Below are 23,497 nucleotides of genomic sequence, written 5' to 3'. Positions count from 1 at the left end.
GAATGTTTCAGTAAGGAACCCGATGCTCCTATTTCCAAGAGAGGAGGTTAGTGTGCTTGGCTTACTAAAAGACTTGTTCCTATGCATCTTGGGACAAGCGATGTAGGACAGCGCTCCCCAGGACCCCACAGCCGAGGTGGTGGGCCCTTGTGGCAGAGGCCCTCCGGTGCCAGCTGCTGCTTCTCAAAGGAAATTGCAAAGGCGCAGGGTGACTTGCCGCAGGTCACAGGGAGGGCAGCGGCATCTAGTCAGACACATTTTGTCAGGTTGGGGAGGATGTCTTTGTCCACGGGGTGGGAGCGTGCTGGGGGACCCGTGCGCGCGTGTGTGTGCGCGTGCGCACAGAATCTCGGCCCTAGACACTCACGCGTTGCCTGACACCCCGCCTTTGCTATCCCCGTAGCTGGTCCTCGTGGTTGTTTCCAGAAGCACCATCAGGCTCTCGCCCGGCGCCGAGGTACGGCGGGGCTCCCGCGGTGCGCCTGGGGCCGCCGGCGCTGGGTGGCCCCGCCGAGCGCAAGCCCCGGGCTGCCCGCCCCCCCGGGGCTGCAGCGCCCAGGCACGCAGCGGCCGCCCCAGCGCGCCACGTCGCGAGGGCTGCGAAGGGCTTTGCTTACCGCCCGGTGACGGCCAGCGCACGCAGGGGGCGGGGCGCCAGGGCTGCCCCGAGGCACCGCCCTGGGGGAGGGGCTGCGCCCAACGGCCACGGCCCCGCCCCCGCGAGCGGCCGGCGGGAGCGCGCCTGCGCCTGCTGCCCCCCATCTTCTCGCGATAGTGCACGCGCCTGCCCGCGAAGGCTGGCGCACTCCGGAACACCGCCCTTCGCCCCCCACCCCCCGCCGGAAGTGGGTGAGGGCGCGTGCGCGCCGAGCGGGACCGTTGGCGGCGGTCGTTGCGGCGATGTCGGCCACGTGCGCCGTGTCCCGCAAAGCGCAGCCGCCGCTGCGACCGCCGAGCGAGAGGGACCCGCCAGCCAAGGCGATGCGCAGGGGGCTGCGGCAGGGCCACGAGGGGGAGCTGGAGCCGGAGCAGGAGCAGGCAGAGGCCGCGGGCGGCGGGGGCGGCCGGCCCGGGGCGGAGCGGGCGGCCTCGCTAGGCGACGAGTGCCACAGGCGCCAGCCGCACGAGCCCAGGGCGCTAGCGGCGTCGGCGTCCGCTGCCGGGGCGGAGGAGGAGGAGCGGATGGAGCGGGAGCATTTCCGGAGGATCATCAACGCCTTCCGATACTACGGGTAACCGGGACGCTGGTGCCCCGTGTGCGGGGCGCTGCGGGGGCCCCGCCCTCCCGGCGCGTCCTCCCCTCGCCGGGCTGTCTCTGCCGGGCGGCCCCGGGCTCCGCCCGCCTCCCCGCTGTGCCGCGCGGGTCACGTGGCCGCCTCCCCCGGTCTGCGGGCCGCGGGGAGCCCTGTGCCCGGGGCGGCGTGCGGCGGCCTGAGTCGGAAAGGGGCCTCCGCGCCCCTTGGCCGGCACAGCACAGTCGCCTCGGCGTCTGTGTCAGCTAGGAGGCGTGAAAGACAAAAAAACCCGAATCATCTCAAAGTATGTTGCTCCTGAAAAGGGTGTGAAAGGCCTCTTTTTATGAGATACAATGCTTCAAGACGATGTAGAGTTCTCAGAACGGCGGTAGCTACTGCTGGCAAATACAAACGGTGCTTCGATTACTGGGGAAACTTTTGAAAGACGTGCTGGTTTGTACAAGACATAAGACCTGTTGGCAGGGCTTGATGGATGCCATGTGTTTTAGAACTTAATGATTTCTAGACATTTGTTCAATCACATAAGGGATTGATGGTCCCATAGGAATGAGATAATGGGTGGGGGGCACCCGAATTTATATCTGAACCTGTTGAATGGAAAAGGAAGCAGAAGTTAATTCAAATTGCGGTAGGCGGCCTAACTGAAAAAGCCGTCCTCCGTGGTGTTTTGCTAAGCTCTTCTGTTGCTTTTGATTTTGGAAGTAAGTTTGGGATGTAGCTACACAGCTTGTTTATCATGTTCATCATTATTACGTGCTGGACCCTTTTTGTCAATGTAATACAAGCATAGTTTTTACATGACAGCGAGGTTCTTGAAAGGAGTGGATGGTATCACTTCACTGCTTTTACATCTTGGGTATTTTTTGTTTCCCAGGACTAGTATTTGGATGGGAGGTTGGTCTAAAACGACATCTCCAAACTGATTCTCTAATTCGGTTTGGCCATACCAAAGGTTTTATGCTAGTTATTACTATTACTGCAACAGCCAACTGTGATTTACTTCTGTCAGTGAGGCAGTTGTACCCTCAGGGACTTGGAAGCTGGGAACATCCTTCTCAACCTCATGCTCAGCTGTGACTCTGCATTGCTTTTGAATATTTCAGTTTCGGTAAACACGTAAGAAAAGGATATGACTCAAATTTCCAGTGCAGAAATTGAACCAAATTACCTCAGCCTCAAAGAAGTAATTCTGGATTTAAGTGAAATTATGTATCTTGGTAGTTAATAAATTAATTGGAGACATCTGTAGGATTAAGGCAATAACACACTTTTCAGATGAATCCAGCTTAAAGTTCTATTCAGGCGACATTATTTCGTTCTTTGTGTGTAGTTGTTCCGATTTTAGTGAATTATTCATTGTACTTGAAGGTTGCAATTCAACATGAAGGGGTTTAGGATTATATAGTTCAAAGACATTTTTCTGACAACACTTAAGATGATAATAAGCTAAGCTGATTGGCTTTACGTAGATGATCAGTTTATTTTTCTTACCATTCTTTATCTATCCTTTATTCTTAAATGCCATTTTAAACCAGTGTAGCTATTGCAATGAATATACCTTTCTCATTAGCAGACAGGTAACCTTGGAGGTATTAACTGATCAAATCTGCAGACTGAAGTTGCAACTAGAATTGCAGAAAGTGCTCCTTACTTTTTCTGATGACTGCTTTTCAACTCTGTGCTGCTGTACGCTGACACAAGAGTTTGAGAAACTTCAGTATGACTTGATTTGATAAAATGATTTGTGGCTACCAGAAGGGGCAGAATCCATTGTCCTGGCTTTATGACATGCCTGTGTCTAGAGTCCTTATGAGTGTACACAGCCAGCTTGGCTCAGTTTACTGAGAGAAATCAAATCTATCAAAAAATCTATACAGGTCTCTTCAGGGTTAGCAAGTTAAACGAGCTTTGTGGTAGGCCTGGGTAGTCCTAGAACACAGTGGAGGGTAGAATTGTTCTGGTTGAGGAGAAGGAAGAGGAAAGAAAAAAAAAAAACCCAGTACTTTTTCTTGGCAGTAGATTCACCTTTTTTATGGCCCACTTATTTTGGGGAAGTGGAGGAGTTATTTTTAGCTTGGATGAGTTCCATGGTCAAATTCACATTACTTGTACTTGAGGGGATATGCTGTTAAAAGAAGGTAGCTTAGTATCTTAATTGTGGCTGCCAGAATGCTGGTATGGTCCACCTGTGACTTTTATAGTTCTTTCAGAAGCAATTGATTTTAAGGATCACTGTTCCCACTCCACATCTCGTTATTTCTGTAGCTAAAAGTTACCACAGCGTTCAGCTATTTATTCAATTTAAATTGGATTTGTAAAGCAATCTGGATGGTTTTGATAGATTTGGGGGCTGGTTATTCCTTAAATTTTGTAGCTCAGTGTATTAAGGTACTGATCACCTGTGCTGGAAATAAGTGGCTGATGATGAAACTGCCAGAAGAAAACAATGATCCTCTTAAACTGCAACTTGTTAAAAAGACTGGTAATGTAGAACTAGAGCTAAAACCAAACATTTTTGCCTAAAAATTTCTTGTAAACATGTTCTCTAGTAAGGTATTAGAGTCTGATTATATTCTGTGCCTAAAGAAATTAGTAATTATAATTAAAACAGCTTAGAGTGAATTACTTAATATGTGTATTGTTTCTGAATGTCTAAAGACCTTAAACTTTTTGCTTTTTAGAACGAATATGCATGAACGAGTGAACAGAACAGAGAGGCAATTTAAATCTCTCCCAGCTAACCAACAGAGTCTTCTTCCTCAATTCCTTCCTCACCTTGCCAAGATTCGAAAGTGCATTGATCATAATCAAGAGATACTGCAGACCATTGTGAATGACTGCGTTAATATGTTTGAAAATAAAGAATATGGAGAACACGTATGTTAAAATGGACTTTTTCATACTCCGAAATTATATTCTGTACACTTTGGAATTTTCTATATTCGTTTTTCACATCTTTAGGCTTCCAGCTTTCTTTCCTTTTACCTTCTTTTTCTCCTTTTTTCCTGTTTGCTTACATTTTCTCATTCTTGTCTTTCACATCTTGTCTAGCTGATGTTTAATAAAAGTGGTTGTTAGTCCTTGTAGGTAGTTATGAAACAATTGTGAATCTGGCAAATAACAATAATCACTTACTGTAAAAAAAACCCGAACCACACAACCACAGTTTTCTCACTGCAAGAGTTACAGCTCTACCCTGGTTACATTTTGAAGTTATTTCTTTCATTTCACTATGTAGAGCATCAATGGTATTGTCTGTTATACTGCAGGTTATTATTTGTTACGGCATTCCAAATAAGTTACAATTTTAGATGGGCCAAATATTTTTAATGTTCTCATCTGTAAAGCCTTTTTCACTGCTTACCAGCTTTTTCAGTGTGGCATCTCTGTCAAAAATAAAATTGCACCCAGACGTTAAAGACTGGCAGAGATGAAACTGAAGTAGATTTTTGGTATCTGCAGATAAGGTACAGTAATAGGCAGCTCTAATGTGAGCTTTCTCATGTTGCCTCATCAGTTCCTAAAGGGATCCTCTTCTCAGGATAAGCAGTGCGGCCTCTGCACTAGTTAAGCCCTGGTCCTTTCCTGAACAGGGACTACAAATTGTGCTCTGCTATGGCATACTGTGTATTGTTTTTTTGTTGTGAAACCTGGTCTCTTGGGTGTCAAACTGAGACCAGCAAACTCAACTTGTTTAGGATTCTAGGTTGGATTTGAGCCCTGGTCCCAGGAATGAAAGGCAAGTACTTTGTCACCTATAACTCCCAGCAGCTCATACAGCATGGTTTTTGTCTTGTTATAATTTACTTTTTTTCCCCAAAAAAGTCTAAAGGTACTTGGTACATTTTACACTAACTTTTTTTCCCCCCCTCCCCCTCCACTTTAATCAGGGAAGATGGAAGATTACACCAGCCTCAACATTTGACATGGATAAATTAAAATCCACTTTGAAACAATTTGTGAGAGACTGGAGTGAAGAGGGAAAGCCTGAGAGAGATTCCTGCTACCAGCCAATCATTAGCGAAATTGTAAAGAACTTTCCAAAAGAGAGATGGTAATAGTGTTTTAAGACTTATTTTTATGTGGGCATACCCTGTTGCACAATCTTAACAGATTTTTTTTATGGAGTAATGAAAAGCTTGGATTTAAAAAATATAGAAATTACTGCGAAGGCAGTGGAAATTTATTTTTTAATCAAGAAAGTTTTTGTTTCTAATGCAACATGTTGGAAAAGAGCATAATCATAAACTTCACAAAAGGAATACCAGGTAAACCAGAATTTATTTTTTTTTCCTGCAGCTTGATGTGATGGGGTATTGATTAACTCTTCAAGTAAGAGACCTCAGGAGGTTGTGAAGTTAGCTCAGTTGTGCTTAGTGAGGTAAAGTTTGCAGGTTAGTGGATTCTCAGAGAGTGTGTGCTGCAGATAAATGGAAGAACCCTTGTGACAGCAGGGAGTATTGCCCTTCATGGTGGAAGGAGGGAAGAAGACTTAACCTGTAGCGCAGTTCTGTTGCACTAAGGATTTACCCTGCAAATTGTTCATTCTAGCCTTGCTTTCAGACAGGTGTTACAAAGCAAGTCTTAAAAAGGCTTTGCTGTATGTGTGAGGGTAGCTTTGTAACTGCATTGGCTTGTTAACACCACCACAATAGTCATTGGTGCAGGGTTTTTTTAGGTAACTTGAAGTGTACTGGTGGAATCTCAGAAGATAATACTGCTGTAAGAATTCTGTGTTTAATGGTTTGGCATATAGTCAGCCTGGTCATCATAAAGTACATTTCCGTTTAAATTTAACACTGTTTCAGTGGGAAAATCAGTGAACTTTGTACTCATAAATGTAACAGGTCAGAACTCAAGATTTTATATAGCTGGGTGTTACTGTGGGTTTTCTTCTTTCTTAGTAATTGCTAACAATGCACTTGTACCAATTTGAAAATACCTTCTACTATCCGTCTTTTAATTTTCATTAGTAAAGATTGTTAGTGGTGGCAGAATACGGGATGGACATGGTTGTTTGATTTCTTTTGCCTTGAGCTAGCTTATCTCAAGGCAAATGCACCACTAAAAATGCTTTATCTGAAGGTGAGCTTTCTGCAGTGTTTTTAGTGTTAGTTGTGCCCCACATGAGAAAAATGAACTGAATACTACAGGTTACCTGATGCACCTCTGATGCGCAGATCTGTAGGAAAAATAGTGTTGAAAGCAGCAATTCTTGTCTTCAAGGTAGCAGTGCACCTTTTTCTCCATTTCTTAAGCTTTTAAAGCATTTTCGTTATGGGAAAGGTAACATCTTGGATCTTAAGAGATAATGTGACTGAAGTTGTAAAGTCTGGACTTATATTTATCATCTGCCCTGGTTTTAGCTGGGATAGTTAATTTTCTTCTTAGTAGCTGGTGCAGTGCTGTTACTGGTGTGGGAGCAATGTTGGTAGCACAATGATGCTTGTAGTTGTTGCTGGGTGATGTTTATATGAAGCACTTCTCAGTTCTTAGGCCCTGCCAGCAAGAAGTCTGGAAGGGCCCCAAGAAACTGGGAGGGGACACAGCCAGCACAGGTGACCCAAACTAGCCAAAGGGGTATTCCATGCCATAAAATGTCGTTCTGAGTATATAAACTGGGGGGAGTTGGGCCGGGCCTGCTGATCGCTGCTGGGGATTGGTCAGCAGGAGGTAAACAACTGTATTGTGCACCACTTGCTTTTTTCCCCTTCCTTTTGGCTTTTACTCCTCTCCCTTTCTCTACAGTAGATGTTATTTTAGTTCAATTATTAAATTGTTCCTGTCTCAAAGCTCAGGTTTTACCTTTTTCTGATTCTCTACCCCATTCCTGGTTGGGGGGGGGCGGGGGCGGAGTGAGCAGACAGCTCTGTGGTACTTCCTTCCTGGCTAGAGTTAAACCATGACATCATCAATTTCACACCAATTTCAAAACCTCCAGTTGGTATTAGGAAGCAACACAGGATAACAGATTGGGTGAATCTGAAGTTGATGGCTTTCTGCTTCTTTACTGGTAATTCTTTTTGTTGTCAAACAGAACTCGTGTGACAGCGCTTCTGTCCCTGTTGTGATGGCTCTGAAATACCAGTTAGGCTATTTTGTCTCTACTGAAGTCTCAGAACATCGCTGGATAGATCAAAAATCTCTAAAATCTCTACTGCAAGTCTGAGTTTGTCAACGGAAACATTTTTTTATTTATAAAATGTGTATTATACCTATTTAAATTTTTAATATTCATGATCATTATGGAGTTGTCCAGCACTTAGGTTCTCCGTTCACATTTTGTTATGTACTGTCCTCGGCTTGCTCTTTTTCCTAGTCACCAGATGCTCGCTCTCCTGCTTAGGTGTACTTAACCTCTTTGAGGCAAGAAGCACAGCTGTTCAGGAGGGCCTGTTCTGTTTGAGTGCTGTCAGGCTTAACTGGCAGCCACCTCACCCTTGTGTGAGAAGCAACTTCCCTGGCAGGGCTGGTTGGTCAGTTTGTTTCTTTTTTTACAGTTTTGGAGGGGAGCTTTGTTTTAGTCTGAAGGGTTGGGCAGGGCCTGAGTTGACTTAGTGTAGTTGTTCTCACTGTTGTGTATAGTGAGTACAAAGTCAGTTTCTTCTGGAGAAGACTGGCTGTGGGGGTTAATGCAGGTAGACAGTCTGTAGATGGAACCTCCGAGTACAGCTTTGCATTTTTTTAGAGTTCCCTTTTGTAGCACAGGGTGCTGAAGTATCCTGAGATGATGAAGCAAAAGTGCTAGAGATGTGTATAATGGTGGCAGTGGGTGATGAAAACATCTTTGTCCAGATGTATCTTGCATTTAAAAAAATGGAGAAGTAAATATTCTAAATTTGAAACTGTCAGTACGAGTAACCTTTTACTTTTTAATGGCTTCAATGGAATTGTACATTTATTTTCTAGTTAACGTTACTTCTCTGCACTGCAATTGTGAAAAATGAGTTTAAATTTTTGAAAATACTTAATTACGTTTCACTCCATGCATGCACATGTTTTGTTGCTCTTTGCAAGATGGGCCTATATTGATTCAGTTGGTATGCAAAGAACAGGAAAATAAGTGCTCTCTGCTTGCTTTTCTGGGAAGGAGAAGACAGCCAAGCAATCGTTGAAAGCAGCATTAAATTAGAACAGTCTGACAAGACTCATCTAAAAATAACATAAAATGGCAATAGCTGTTTCTGCTTTCCATTCCTCTTCAGAAATAACTCCTTTCTGCTTAGCACCTTAACCTTAGTAGGATCAACAAAGCAGTTCTAAGTGAAGTCCCATGAGTTAAGGTCTTCCTGAAGAGCTGATAGGTTTCCTACATTAAAGCTGGAATTTTACTGTGTTTCAGCTCACAGGATCCCTATAATACTGTCTACCTTTTGATGAAGCCGTTCAGATTTCTTGGATCTGAATGAATCAGGATCACTGCTTTCTGTATGAGCAAATGGTAAAACAGATACATTTTTATTTCTTGATGAAATGTGATTGTTAAAGTATTTTTGTGGGGAAGCATCAAGTTGAAAATCTAAATAAACATGCCAGTTCTTTTTTTTTTCCAAATCTTTTTTTTTTTGTCTTGTTTTTCTTTCACTTCTACTGTTACCCTTCATACTTACATAAAAGGATGTCAAGATCATCATCAAAAGGAACCAAAGAAATAGTTACCCCTTTAATTACTTCTCATTCCATGGCCAAGAACAGTAAACTTAGGTGTTTTCTCCAAAGTTTTCCAAGATGCTGGCGGGACGGCCCAAAAGAAATCATTAGTGCTTAGTTCCCTTTTTATTTGAAAACCAGCTTATTAGTCCTAAGCCTGAGCTTAGCTATATTTCTTGCAAGTGTTTAGTCATTTATAGTGACAGTAAAATTTCTGCTTTACATGAATTTTATTTAACGTTGTGTTAAATGAATCTGACCTTGCAGGGTTTCTAATCTTGTCAAAAATTATCCTAAACTTTGCTTTAAACATCAGATTTAAGGGCAGACTGTATCTTCAGTGTTACTGCAGTCCACTTACAGCTTTGCAGGTCTTTACATGGAAATATGTAAACCTCAGCTGCTAAGTTTGTAGAAGAATTGCTCTTCAAATGATTCTGCTTTTAAGCTACCTTCATTATTTTATTCAAAAGTAGGTTTTTTTAAAGAAGAAAAAGCCCTGAAAATATGATTACAGTAAAATAATGAAAAATATTATATTGAGAATGGGATCTGTTAACTATCTGAATTTACAAACGTTACAGAGATAAGACCTCAGGAAAGGAGTCCCACAGTGTGTTTCTATCCTGATGTTTCCACTAATCTGTGTATGGGCTGTATGTGTATTTCTTATCACTTCTAATAATTAGATAACATTGAATTGTGGTGTTTATGAAAATTAAGGTTTGTGTTTGATCACACACACTGATTTTTTTTTTTTTTTGCTGAACTTCAGTTTATCCCTTCAGCACCATCATTTTTTTGTTAAAGCCCAATAGGCTTGCAATAAGAAGCCTCTTTTTATCATGTATAATTTTTCCCTTAAAAAAAGGACACCAAGTTCAGATCTTCATTAATGGTCTTAAACGTCTAAAAGCTGAAAATATACTACATGCAAAATGCTGTACGATAATGACATGACAGATTTTAGTTGTTTCTGGTATTTCTCCACTATCTTTTTAAAAGATGTGCTGCAATTTCAATAGCTGAGCCAAACAGCACCATGCAGCCCTCTTCCCTGCTCTTCGGCCAGCTTCCTCTCTCAACAGTTGTCAGGTTAATAGGCCAGTGTTTCTACCCTAGTACCCCACAGGTTTTTAATGAGTACTTGTTAGATACCCATTTATGTTCCTAACCAGTGCTTCATCTGTGTCATAGAAATCTTGCTGCTGCTGGCTAGTTAAAGGCTTTAGTTTCACCGTGGATAACCTTGGGTTATTTTCAGTTACCACAATTTTGGATTTTCTTTTTATTGTCTTTGCTAACTGCTGCAGTTACCTATCCAGGAAAGGAGAGCAGATCTTGCTAGCCTTGTGAATGACCTTGTCTGTAGCCATTAAAAAAGCAGTTTCTTTGCAATTAAACATTTTAAGCTGTTTTAATGATTCAAAAATCAGCAAATACAGCAAATACAGTGCATCCAACTGCCACTGGTTTTGACCCTTTTTTAAGTCTTGAAAAGCAAAACATGTTTGTGCTTTTTGTTTGTTTGTTTGTTTTTTGATAGCAGGACATGCAACAGTCACTATTTTTGTGGCAAGTTTGCCACATACCTGATTTCTGTGATTACAGAATGAAAAAATGCTTTTGAACCCTTTTGGAAGGCTAGTATCAATGTTAGTGGACTCAGATTTGATTATATTGTGTTTTGTTAGCTGTGCTCTGTATGCTGAAATAAAGTTTAATTTCACTAGGCCAGCACCAGTGCCTAGCAACTGATATGAAGAATGTAGATTGAAATTAAATAGCTAATTAATTTCCAGACAGACTTCAGTCCCTTAATAAAGGTGCAAAGGGAAGTGCAGTTAAAATCAACTATTTTCTAAGAATTGGGAGAATTACTTCAGAGATACAAAAGCTTTATATTGTGAAGTACAGGACAATTAGAAGCAATTTATCAACGCACTTGACTGTTAGAGGCTTTATCTTGTTTTAGAATCAGCAAAGGTGTAGATTTTGAAATGTGATTACACCTACATAGCTGTTAGTTACTAGGTTTAGTTATTAGGCTGTTACTATAATTTAGTTACTAGTCTTTTCTAGTCAATGGATGATAATCTTGGAAGTGGCATAAACCTTTTCAACCCGCTCATTTACAAGTGTCTGCATGAGAGTGCAAAAACTAGGTGGAACTAGTCTCAGCATTTCATAAGCAAATGAAGGAACAGATTAAGTTAGAAATACATTTGGAACAACAGTGTACCACTACAGATAGAAGAAGCTGTAAGATTAAGGTTTTTCTAGCTTTTTGCAGACAGTGGATTTTCTTCTTCCTCCTCCTGGGTCCTCTGCTTTTAGAAGTTTCACCTTGAAAAAGTAGTTTTCCCCTGATTTAATCTTCCTTTTTTCAGTAGGACTTCCTGTTGGCTTTCTTCTGGCTTTCCTTTAAGAAGAGAGGCAAGGAGAGCTGTTGCTTCACAGGAGTGCCCTGAAGTAATAGCGAAGTCTTGATTTCTTGCTTCTTAATCAGAAAACAAAGAATCTGAAAGTACAAAGAAGAATCTGAAAGTATGAAGAAATGCAAATGAAAGTCAGGAATGAGAAGAACTTTGATTTTTCCATTGGGGAGGCTTGACAGATTAGATGAGTAAGCCACAAACCAAGAGGCAGTGCTTTGTTGGTTTGTGCAGCATTTAGAAAAGAATAATGCTTTATGAGTAATAGTCTTCAGAAATTTACTACTTTTCAGAATTTACCTAACACCTTCACTCCATATGTATGCAGCATGCCAACTCCTTTGAACCCTTTTTGGCATCGTCAATTTTTATGCAGTCAAAGGCTTTGTATTTTGCTTGCTTTCATCATGTGTTTGGAAGTGCTGATTGCGGCTTCCTTCACTTAGTTGCATATAAATTGATACACGTATGTTTTGTCTTTGAGGGTGACATGCAGAGGGGAGGGTGGTCTGAGTGTTCACGGTTGGTTTTTTTTGGTATATGAAGAGTCTTATTCGTGACTGGAAACTGAAAAATTACTTTTTGGATTAAACATCTTTTCAGTTAGGCATGGGAGTGGTTTTTTGTTTTATGAGGGAAAGTTTGATTGCCTTGTGATAGAAGTCTAATGGTTAAAAAATGTATATGTTGCCTTTTTTGCCTGAAAGGAGAAAATTCTGAGATTCTTAGTTCTTCTGTTTATTAGTTGTTGAACTTGGAAGGTCATAGAGGTTTTTCCAGGTATCTTGGTGAACACACACTGCTGGACGACTTCTGGTTGTCTTCACCTTGATGCCTAGTTAGGGAAACGAAGGGGTAGAGAGTTGCAATGTATTTTGACTTAGGAAATCATGTCACTTATGTGCTTCAGTGAAATACGTGAAGAGCATATATACAACACCCACAGTTACTGAGAAGGTAACTACTTCAAGGTTTTTACAGTCTGAATTGCTCATCAGCTTATGGAAGTTTTGCTTGTTTTGTTTCTGATGTCAAAATACTTGTTTATTTTTCATGTGATACGATGAAGGCGATTTCTAGAATATTTATCAGCGTGCTTTATAGAAAAATACACAACTAACATAATGTTCTTTCTTCAATTCACTTAAAGAGATTTTTAGCTTGATGACTCACAGGAAAAAAATTACTTTGTAATTGTATTCTGTATGAGGGTTGTATGTGTTCTTTTGAGTAATTTCTGTGAGTTATTTTGACTCTACAGTTAACCAATATGATCAGAACTGGCTCAATTTGCATTTGAAAAGTAAAGTCATACAGAAAATACATTATATTATCTAAGTATGGGGTGGAGGGCAGGGTGGAATGTTTGACTGGACCTCTGTAAGTAGGCAGATAAAGACTTAACTGTTATTTTTGTTCTGTTGCAGGGATTTCTCCAAAGTTAATATCCTGGTGCCCGGTGCTGGGCTAGGTAGATTGGCGTGGGAAATAGCTATGCTCGGTTATGCTTGCCAAGGAAATGAATGGAGCCTCTTTATGCTCTTTTCTTCTAACTTTGTACTCAACAGGTATATAGCTTATATTTTACTTCGTGATTGAAACCTAGGAATGCAAAATTATTAATGAGAAAAACGTGAATAAATGAAACAAATCCAAGCATGGATTTGTAGGTCCTAACACAGGACACACATAACCACTTCTTAGAATGTTTTAATGAAAAAAAGTAATCGGTGGGATAAATGGGGGAGGAAAGTGTTGTATCTGAGTCATTTTAAAAGTATAGCAAGAAGCAAGATTTTCAAGTTAGGAGACTTACAATCTTTAGGTGGTACCACAGATTCTCTATATAATCTTGAATAGGTTTTACGATTTATTTCACATCTGTTTCTGTAAAACACACACCTATCTCACTGGTGTCAAATACAGAGTAGTTAACATGTGCATGATACGTGGCGCTTAGTGACAGAGGAAACCTGTTAATGAAAGGTCCATTCCGTACTAAAATTTTAGGCAGTGTTTTAACATGAAAAGCAACCACCAAAGCACGCTGCGCCACTTCTTAAGCAAGCGGCTAAAGTAATATAGTTCATAGTTCTACAGTTATGCTGAGGTACTAAATTTGAATGTAGTAAACTTAACTTCATAGGTTTAACTTAGTGTTTCTATGTTTGGTTATTCTGTCACTTGCCCTGGAAGTTGCTGGTTTCATACTGAATTTGTTAGAAAGGAAAGAAGGCAGCAAATGCAGCTGTCCTTTTAAGGAGGAGAGTGGGCAAGTATGAAAGAGATCTGGGGGGGAGTGTTTTGGGTTTTGGGCAAATTGGTATTGAGCTCATAGAGACAGAATTTGCCAGTTTCTTCTTCAGTCTAAAATGATACACCTTTGCTGAAAACAGCTAAACTGTTGGCTTGTATTCTATATTGTGATGTCTTGAAGCCTGATTTGTAGACTGATTGTCCACAGCAGACTGTGATGATTTTAAATCTGTTACAGTTTACTGTTCAAAAACAAGGGGAAAACACTGTTTGTTATGGCTGCTGCATGTCTGCTTAAATCAGTAGTGGTCAGTCTGATGAAAGTAGGTATTTACTAGAGGTTTATTTTTTTTGTTACATTGTTCTTAAATTACTCTCATTTGGTGGTGAAATTGCATATTACAGTTGAGCTGATCTAATGCCCTGCAGCTATTGAAAGGAGGTCACATTCTTCTCATACTTAGCTATACATTGCTGCTGGCTTTTACCTCTTTGGAACTTCTGAAATTAATTGAAGCAGCATAAAATAAAAGTATTCATTTCCTAACTTTGGCAGCACTGATCAGCTTCATAGTGGTTCAAATCTGAAAGTTAATGTCGCCCCTAACTGCTGCTGCTGACATTGTTTTTGTCTTCCTTTAATAATGAAGCTTTGGCCTATACGTGGAATTACCCTGATGATTCATGCTTAGCTTACAGTAATAATTTTTAGCATCCAATGCTTATGTGGTGTTTGCTGTTTATGTAAGATAATTAGCAAAGAGGTGTATATACATTAGACTTGCTAGCAGTATTAGATTCTAGACAGCAAAATTGAGGTTGCTCAGCTGCTATAATTATCTTTGCTGGGCAAGTTACTAGCTACAAGTTTGCTGGTTAGCATGGAAGAGGATACTGGTAACCTGACTCTGAATTTCGATCAATTCAGTTGAAGTCTGACCATTCTTTTCTGCTGGACCTAGTTGTGGGCTTGGAATGTCTGTTAAGAAGGTTTTAGGGACTTCTGGGGTCTTTTGTTTTAGTCTTAAGTGGCTGTTCCCAGTTAGCTTTCTGAAACCGACAGTCTGCCTTCCTGGAGCTAGAAGAAACAGCAATGGTCAATATAAGCTGAAGAGACCAGTTAAGAAGTGACAAGAAAGAAGGATTTTGCAAAAATGGTTTTGAACTACAGTCTTAATTAAATTTTTGTTTCCTGTTGATAAAAGCATGAGAATTTTGCTAACATGTACTTGCTGTTTGGATATATTCTTCCCCTGACTGTGTTTTATTTTTAGTAAGTACTGTCTAGAGTGTCAGACAAGCTACTACACTGGGTACAGTAGATGTGGTACAGTGACTTAAGTCTTGGGCATACAGAGTGGTGCCTGCTGATCTTTGTACATGTAAAAATACTTAGTACTCTTAAACTGTGAACTTTTGTTACTGTGGATAAAGTTGCGTAGCATGTTATGTACAGAGTGTGTCAAGGCATAACTGTGGTCACTATTTCCTATTAGAGCGCATTGTTCCATTGAGGAAGCTCTAACTTGAAAGCAAAGTCACTCTGAGGTAGTTAAGCTGCAATGGCTCCAGGGCTGCTGCAGTCCCTGTATGGGAAATTCTGCTTTTTCTTGTATGAGTAAGGCTCTTATTGCTGGTGTATTTTCCTAGTGTTTACGTGAGTTCTGGGTATAATGACAGGTGGCAGAGATGATCATTTGTCATGTACAGACACACTTCATTTCTTACATGTTTTAGAAGATCAAAATCTGTGAAAAGCATGATCTGTTTTCCTGCTTCTGGAAAGCATACCAAAATTTTCAGGCAGTCTAGAGCTGCAGGACACGTTACTTGCCTTTGACATCTGACTGGAGGGGCAACAACATGAGGGTGGTGTCTATGTGAAGGAAATGGGAGCAGCTGGGTGCTGACTTGCTGTTTGCTGTAGCTGGATATTCAGAGCACAGGGTCAGTGGCCTCAGTCCAGCAGCCCTCCAGTAGCAGCAGTCCCACCTACGAATATTTAAGAAAATTTAGTTGAGGTAATATAAAATCACTGTACCCAAATCAGGGTAGGGTTAGTTTAAAAAAGGCTTTAATAAATACCAGTAGAATTCATGCTAAAAACTGACAAATATTTATTTTCTGAAAATAATGTAATTTTAGATAAATCTTGACACTTCAAGAAGGATGTTTAATTGTGCATTGCACGTCCATGAATGAATGAAAACAGGTTTTTTGAATGAAAGCAGTTAAGCATTTTATCTTTAAATCGGGTCAGAAGTAAGATTTGACCTACCATTCTCCTCCAGAACTGACTTTTCAACTGAATGTTGACAGCAGTTGCCCTGCCTCCATGGAAAACATACATATTTTGTTGGAAGGATGGAATGGTAAAGGACTGCAGTACTTAGTTTTGAAGTTTGAATTACTGAATCTGGAAAGGGAGGTTGTTAGGCTTGAATATGGAGAGGGATTGGTCTTTTGTATTATACTGGGAATTCCTGTTGGAACTGTTGAAAAGTCTACATGAATATACTTTGTTCTGGGAAAAATAATATGGGGAGGTGTGTGTTCTCTTACAGTCCAGAAAGCTCCTTTCTAATACACTGGGATGGGAAGTTTTCATTGTTAAAGAAAAGTGTTCTGAGGATAATACAGATTGACTGGGACCAGAAGGGGAATGCTAGAATGGTTACCACGCAACTTTCGTTGGCCAGCATAGGGGTTTTTTGGTGGGGTTATTTTTCTTGTGGTTGGATTTGGGTTTTTTTGTTTTGGGTTGGGGTTTTTTGTTTTTTAACAAAACCAGAAATGTCTGTCTTAAGCCCTGATTATCATTTTCCTCTTTTTGCTTTGACTGCATATATCTGATTGATATTTATTCAAATTGTATGGAGACACTTGATGACTGCAGTATACTGCTGCTCAAATACAAGTTGTTTGTGTTAACTTTTTTACTGATAAAATGTAATATAAACATGACATGAAGAAGATTAAAAAAATAGTATTTCAAAGACATTACCACAGATGTTTTCTATCCACCAGCCAAAAGAATGCACTTTCTGTAACCTGGTAGATTGCTTGCATTTTGTGAAGTGTTTCATGATAACATGTTTTGTTGCACAGATGTGTCCTCTGTTTTCATTGAAAGAAAATTGCTTCGTTTTTTAATTGCAAACTGATTTTACAGGACTATGGAAAAAGCCGCTTTTTGTACTTCAATGTGATATTTTATTACTTCATAAAATAAGGGTTGACTTACTTGTTCAGGTCAACCCACAAATTTTATTTTACGAAGGCATGTTTACTTAGCATAATTACAACTCAGATTTTACGAACTTAAAGTGACATTAGTGCAAAACGGTTTATTTATTCTATGAAATCTAAAAGCATCCTTTTGGTTAGCAACTAAAAAATGTGTTTGTTCTGCTACGTTGTGTTTGCTCCCTACAGTTATGGTTCAGAAAAAAACAGAAAAATCTAGAATGAGAATAGATGTTTCCCATAAAATCAGTGGAACTAGTATTACTAATTTTATTTTTTTACAGAAAAAAAATAGGATCCAGAAAGGCTTAGCTTTACTGAATATACTAAATCATAAATTCTAGTAATCTTACAAAAGGTGTCTTGTGCATTTTATTCAGTGGAAAACAAGATTTTTAATTTAAAGGTAATTATTTTGTCTTCATAATGTGTGTGTCAAAGTTGGTTTTTTAATCAGATCATCAATTGATGGGCAGTCTGAAGTGTTATGAACTAGGTAAGTCCTTTAGAAAATATGTAGCTTTTGCAGGAATGTTACCAACGCAGTAGGTATGTTGATGAAAGTCTTTGACTCCTACATTTCTACATAATAGATAAGCAATTATTTGAAACTAAGTTGTGCTGATTTCTGTATTTTGCAGATGCTCTGAAATTAATTCATGTAAACTTTATCCCTGGATTCATCAGTTTAGCAATAACAGAAGATCTGCTGATCAGATACGTCCAATTTATTTCCCTGATGTTGATCCTCACAGTCTTCCTTCTGGTTCAAACTTCTCTATGACAGCAGGGGATTTTCAAGAAATATATTCTGAGAGCAGTGAGTAAATGCAAACTTCTAGGGTATCCATGTCACTGTATCTTCAGAATATTTGTTATAGGACAGTTAACTATTAAAAATAGAAGGAAACTATGTCTACAAGCATTAAGCAAAAGTACTAACTGTAGCAAGATTTTCTTTCAAATCAGCTTTTCTTTTCTTAGTTATAAAAAAATACGAACAACTCCTTGCCTGACAGATCTTTGTTGCAGTGGTCTCTCTTCAGAGTAAGACAGCATTATGGAAGGTCTTGCTTGATTTAGAAAAGTGATGTTACAATGGGAACAATGTAACTAGCCACTTCTCTTTAGTGTAAAAAAAAAAAAAAAAAAAAGATTATTTTTTAAACTCATTTACTGTTGTAAAAGCAAAGCTGACTTTCAGTAGTAGTAATTGATAAATGAAAATACTTTTTGACTATGAGAAGTAAAAATTTCAGAGGTACATTATGGGGATGATAACTGTCAAAGATGGAGATTTCTGTCAGTACAAATAACCTTATTTTTTCTTGTGATGCCAGGCTAGTTGTGCTGTCCTCATTGCAGCTATGACTAACCTAATGTTGAACTAACTGCACAAGACTATCCTGTTCAGTGCTACTCTACCAATAAAATGTTTAGGATTTGAGAAAGGGTACCACTTAGTTGAGTCTTTTGTATGTAGTCTTAATATTCTAATATCAGACTACATATATTCTAATATTCTATTATATGCCTATTTACAAGTCACTGTCTTTTTTCACCAAGATTATACAGCTATTGATCTGCACTTTGTTGTGCAGCTAGACTTCCAGATACTTTCTTGCAGGAGCCTTCCTTATAGTTGCTTAATTTTCTGAAGCTTTCTGTCTTAATTATAATATCTGATACTGGCAGTAAATTGAAGCGTCTGGGGTTTTTTATTTATTTACAAAACTTAAAACTTTTGCAATTTCAATGATACATGTTTAGAGAAAACAGGGAGTTTTGTGCTTTAAAAGGTAGACTTTGAAAGATCCTGCTTGTTAAACTAACTAGAAAAAAACATCTGGAGAAATATTCAGATACTGAATAAAATTTTTTAAAGCTATGTGATTTCTGAAAGTATAGTTTAGTGTATAGGCTTTTATTCTAGGTGTTAACTAGAGGCCCAAAATCACTGGGTATTGCAGTTGCCTTTAACAGCTGTGATGGTGAAGTTCATAGGGCAAATAGCACACCTGGGCCTTCGTTTATATAAAATGTGTTACTCTTGACAATGTATAATATAAACATGTCATTTTATATTAAGTCTGAAGAATTTTATAAAATGCATAAATAATGGATATGTGTCATTTTTCAGAGTGTAGATGTGTGTATACATACATACATATATATGTAAGTCGGATGAACCCAAACTTAACTATTGTTAACGTAAACCAAAATATTTTACTTATTTGTCAATGAAGTTAAGGGCCTTCAAGTGTTGTTAATGGAAGGTAATGCTGAGCATATAAACAAATACTGGAGTTAAATGCTGAATTTACTTGAGTAGCAACATTGAAACTAATTTCTATATACTTTGCTTTCTTTATGCAGATACATGGGACTGCATAGCAACTTGCTTTTTCATAGATACAGCACATAATGTTATTGATTACATTGATACTATATGGAAAATACTGAAGCCTGGAGGAATATGGATAAATGTAGGCAAGTGTGACCAACCTCTCTTCCTGCTAGCCCTGACTATACAGTTTGATCCCATTATAGGCATCTGTACTTAAAAAGAGTTGTCAAAGATGAATCTGTCAGTGCTGAAAACACTGTAGAGCTAGAAACATTTAGAGCTTGGAAGTTATGTCAGATGTGCTCAGACTATGTCCAGATGTTTGCTGGTTACAGTTAACACCGTGGGATTTTTAAATAGAGAAGTAAGTCCTCCTAGTGGCAGGTTTTGTATTCATGCATCAAAAATTTATTTGACAAATGTAGTGTCCTTTTTTTTTTTGCTATTTTTCAAAGAAAATACAACTTGTTTGTTTGGGGTTTTTTTCTTCTTAATCTCTTGTCTTGATTTGTACTGTGCTTCTAAGCAGAAGCTTTGGAAATGAGATTTATATATTCCTTGGCTCAGAAGAAGAGAGTCTTAAGTCTTCCGTGGTGAAGGAATGACAGCCAAAACTCAGGAGTTACACATTCTGTATAGTACAAACTGTTCAGTCACCGATCAGTTGGTCACTACACCAGTCCCGGCCAGTGATAGAGTCCGAGCAAAGTTCCTGAGTAGACTCCAGCCTTCTGTTCTGTAGAAACAGCAGTGATGATAGACTGAAGAAATTTTAAGATACAGAAAACATAACCTGGTAGGAAATGAGACTTCATTGTTGAATAAGCAGCTGAACTAATTTGTTTTCATTTTGCATTGATTCTGAAATTTGTTATAATCATATTCGAGTGATAGAAATATGTTCTTTAGTCTGTATTTCAGTATGTGAGTCAGGATATAAGCATTCTTTGCACTTTCAGTGATTTTTAGAAAACATTTTTGTCTTTTTGATATTAATTTCTGGTTTATCTTTATTCTCTAGGTCCTCTCCTTTACCACTTTGAAAACTTGGGAAATGAACTTTCTATAGAACTAAGCTATGAGGATATAAAAAATGTTATACTGCAATATGGATTCCATATAGAGGTAAGAAGATGCAGTAGTTTGCAATAAGTAATATTGGTATAAACCAGACAGACTGCTTTGAGTAAACCTTTACCTTAAATTTAGTCCAATGTAATAGCATATGCATATTATATATGCAGTAACTTCTAGCAGAATTAATTGTAAGTGTGTTGCAAATTATTTGCTTTCTTTTTCTTTTTTTGGAAAGTATATAGGTGGGCCTTGAAATCTAGTAAGTATATAGCAATCTCTTATAAGAGAAACTTGTATAGTTCTTTAGAGAAAGTCTTTTGAAAACTGCTGCTTCTTTTTCAGGTGGAGAAAGAATCTGTACTGTCAACTTACACTGTGAATGAACTCTCCATGATGAAATACTACTATGAATGTGTGTTGTTTGTGGTGAGAAAACCAGAACAGAAGTGATGTGAATAGGATTCAGAAAAAATGTTGGTTTGAAACCTAGAAATGAGAATGAAATGGACTGGGTGGTGTGTGGACAAAACCTCAAATCAGTGGTGCCTTCTTATTCCTAATAGGTTTTAGATAGTGTCTATTTTCTTAATATCTCTTGCTATCCAGATGTGTACTATGCTGTGCATATTTGTAATACACTTGTGAAAATGGAGGAAATGTTCACATACACTGTCTGTTGTGCTTTGGAATGCATTAAAAGCAAAAAATGTTTTACTGAGGCTAAAATTTAATGTTTGCCATAATTAGGCTAATTCTCTGCATATGCTGCCTCATTTTTCATCGATTTTTTCAATTACTTTCTTTTTTCTACTTTCAAATATTGGGAATGTATAGAGGTGCTTACTGTACTAGCTGAGTCGCATTTAGAGAAGCATTTCTAAACAAACAAATTTATGAAGCTGAAATGATTGGAAAGTGATAAAATTATTATTGATAGATAAAATAGCCACCAGAACTGTTACGGCATTTTCTGTGAAACTGAAGGGAAGTAGATTATTAAACTAATTCTAATCTTTGTTAACAGTGGTACAGTCAGTGTAATCAAAACACAGAACCTATAGGTGATTTGAAATACCATGTAAAACCAGAGTACAGAGTGAAGAAAAAGCAGCATGTGACAGAGAAGCAGTATTTTAACCTCAGTTCAGGAATAACACCAATTGTGATTAATCTCTTAAGTGTTGAAACTGAAATCTATTAGATGGTTTGCCATCTTAAAATACATTGATTTTGAGTCAGCTACTTCTTAAGCCAAAACAGCAAAGCAGTATTTTTTTGTTAGGTATAATGAACAGAAAATCTGTTATACCTTGAAGTCTTCTCTGTTTTTTAAAGTTTTTAACATAGCTAGTTATCCATGCAATGTATACAGAAAAATCTGTTTCTAAAGGGGATACAAAAAACATTTAAATGTTTTAATCTGCAGTAACCTAATCATCTCTACCTGAGTCAGCATATGCAGGCCAATTGGTAGACAATTTTCTTGTAGCTTCAGGCACTTTACCCTTGTGATTCAGTGACTTCTTGGTTCCTTATCCTAATGTGTGTTTAGGTTTTTTTTCCTGCCAGATGTGGCTTAGGTGAATATTTAATAAACAGATAGTGTACATGAGAAAACATCAAGAATCACTGCTGAGAGGAGGTATCATATTAGCCATTTTATTGTCATAGTATATTGGTTACCTTAGTACCATTTTTATCTCTTCTCAAAAATTTCTTTAAAATATAAAAGCATAATTTCAAGAAATTAAGGTTTTTTTCATATTTGGCCATAATGGCCCTGGACAATAAAGTTGGTTTGTTTCCCATTATTTCTAGTTCCATTTTTCATGGTCGTGTCCTAATTGCATCTCTTTTAATACATCTGTTGGTGGTGTCTGGATTTATTCCATGAAGGCCAGAAATGTGTGCTGTTGCAGACTTTCAATTTAGGAACAAGGAGGGAAAAGACAGAGACTGGGATTTTTTTTATAGTTTCAAAACGGCATAAGGGTATGCACCTGGGGCATGTTTCAGTACTATTCCCCTTTTCTGCTTAGAATCCTTATTGAGAAAAAAGGCTTCTGCTCTGCAGAAGTTTTCTATTAGAGCTTTGCTTAAACTGGTCTTACTTGAACTCCTTCTTCTTCCTAAAAGTGTGCACCATTAAGATTTAACTCTGTAAAATGAGGTAAACTTTGGCAGTTCTACCCTGCTCCAAGAGAAACATGTTTAAAGCTGAAACACTGCCATTGCAACAAGTAGACTAAAAATAAAAGCCCTTGCGCACCTAGATATAACAAAAAAAACCTAGTTGTCTGAATTACCTTACTGTACTCTTTTTTTTTTTTTTTTTTTTTTTGAGGGACTGATTCTTAGCCTTCATTCTGGTTTTTGTTTTTTTTCCTTAGATCAAATATGATTAGTGTTTTGCTTGGTTTCCAAGCTTCCTCGATTGAAATAAGACAAGGTTAGATGAGTGTCAGTTAATGCCATTAAGTCAGCTCTCTGTTTCTGCCTCCTACCCAGTCTGTATTTACACTTGAAATATGGTGGTGGTGGCTTTCACAAGCAGGCAATGGAACTCTTGCTTCTGGGTGGAATGCCAGTATCCTTTCTTCTGGTGGTTTTGTTCTCTGCTGCCCCATGTCATCAGAAGTGCCATTTTTTGCATTGCTTTTGGAAAATGTTTTCACTTACCTGTGCCAGGTATATAGCGATACGCTTCTATTGCAAGTGTAGAAAATGCCTGTTTTCCCCCCAGTGTTCTCTCCGTAAATTATAACAGCTGCATTAAGATTTGGAAGCAGAATAATCTTGTGAGTAGGCTGTTTGAGTTAGTAGTGTTTTACCTGCGGTCCTATTTGAGTTAAAATTCATCACCAGTCGCTTTCTTCTGTTCAGTTGTATACGTGAGGGGGGGAAAAACAATGCTTGCATAGCTTAATCAGCTGAAGGCAAGAGTTTATTTAGGTCATGATTCAACTGTGCGTGGTTATCAGGTGTAACATGAAATGCTCCATGACCTTCTGTGTGATGCTTATTTATACGGAGTAAGTCTGACAAATGTAAAGTGTCCTGTATTTTTATTTATATGTAGTACACTAAAACCAGTTAAGAAGGTAAGAATAAGAATTTTAATGTCGCTGTCAGTGTGCCTAATGGGCTTCACTTTTCTGGGCAGTCATTAAAGTTTGCAGTACGAGCCACTCTCTCTCACGTGTGGTCTTTGCCCTGCGCCCCTGCCGCCG

General features: G+C 38.9%; 1 protein-coding gene across 6 annotated transcripts; it reads left to right on the top strand.

The window, feature by feature from the left end:
• The first annotated feature begins 824 nt into the window (after positions 1-824).
• CARNMT1 (carnosine N-methyltransferase 1) lies at positions 825-23,455 on the top strand. 6 transcript variants are annotated; one of them, XR_005101852.1, is made up of 8 exons: positions 825-1,232; positions 3,938-4,133; positions 5,147-5,310; positions 12,769-12,909; positions 17,485-17,663; positions 19,220-19,329; positions 20,212-20,315; positions 20,610-20,727. XR_005101852.1 is itself a non-coding variant. In XM_037373010.1 (8 exons), the coding sequence occupies exons 1-8, from the start codon at positions 901-903 to the stop codon at positions 20,715-20,717; spliced, it is 1,338 nt and encodes a 445-aa protein (XP_037228907.1). In that variant the 5' UTR covers positions 826-900; the 3' UTR covers positions 20,718-23,455. The 6 variants fall into 6 exon arrangements, 5 of the variants coding, with proteins under 5 accessions (XP_037228907.1, XP_037228910.1, XP_037228909.1 ...); XM_037373010.1 differs by having other exon boundaries at positions 826-1,232; positions 19,220-19,333; positions 20,610-23,455; XM_037373013.1 differs by lacking the exon at positions 825-1,232 and adding an exon at positions 1,256-1,539 and having other exon boundaries at positions 19,220-19,333; positions 20,610-23,455.
• The last annotated feature ends 42 nt before the right edge of the window (positions 23,456-23,497 follow it).

The sequence above is a fragment of the Falco rusticolus genome, chromosome Z (assembly GCF_015220075.1).
Source record: "Falco rusticolus isolate bFalRus1 chromosome Z, bFalRus1.pri, whole genome shotgun sequence".
NCBI classification, from domain to species: domain Eukaryota; kingdom Metazoa; phylum Chordata; class Aves; order Falconiformes; family Falconidae; genus Falco; species Falco rusticolus.
This window is presented reverse-complemented; position numbering and strand designations above follow the sequence as displayed.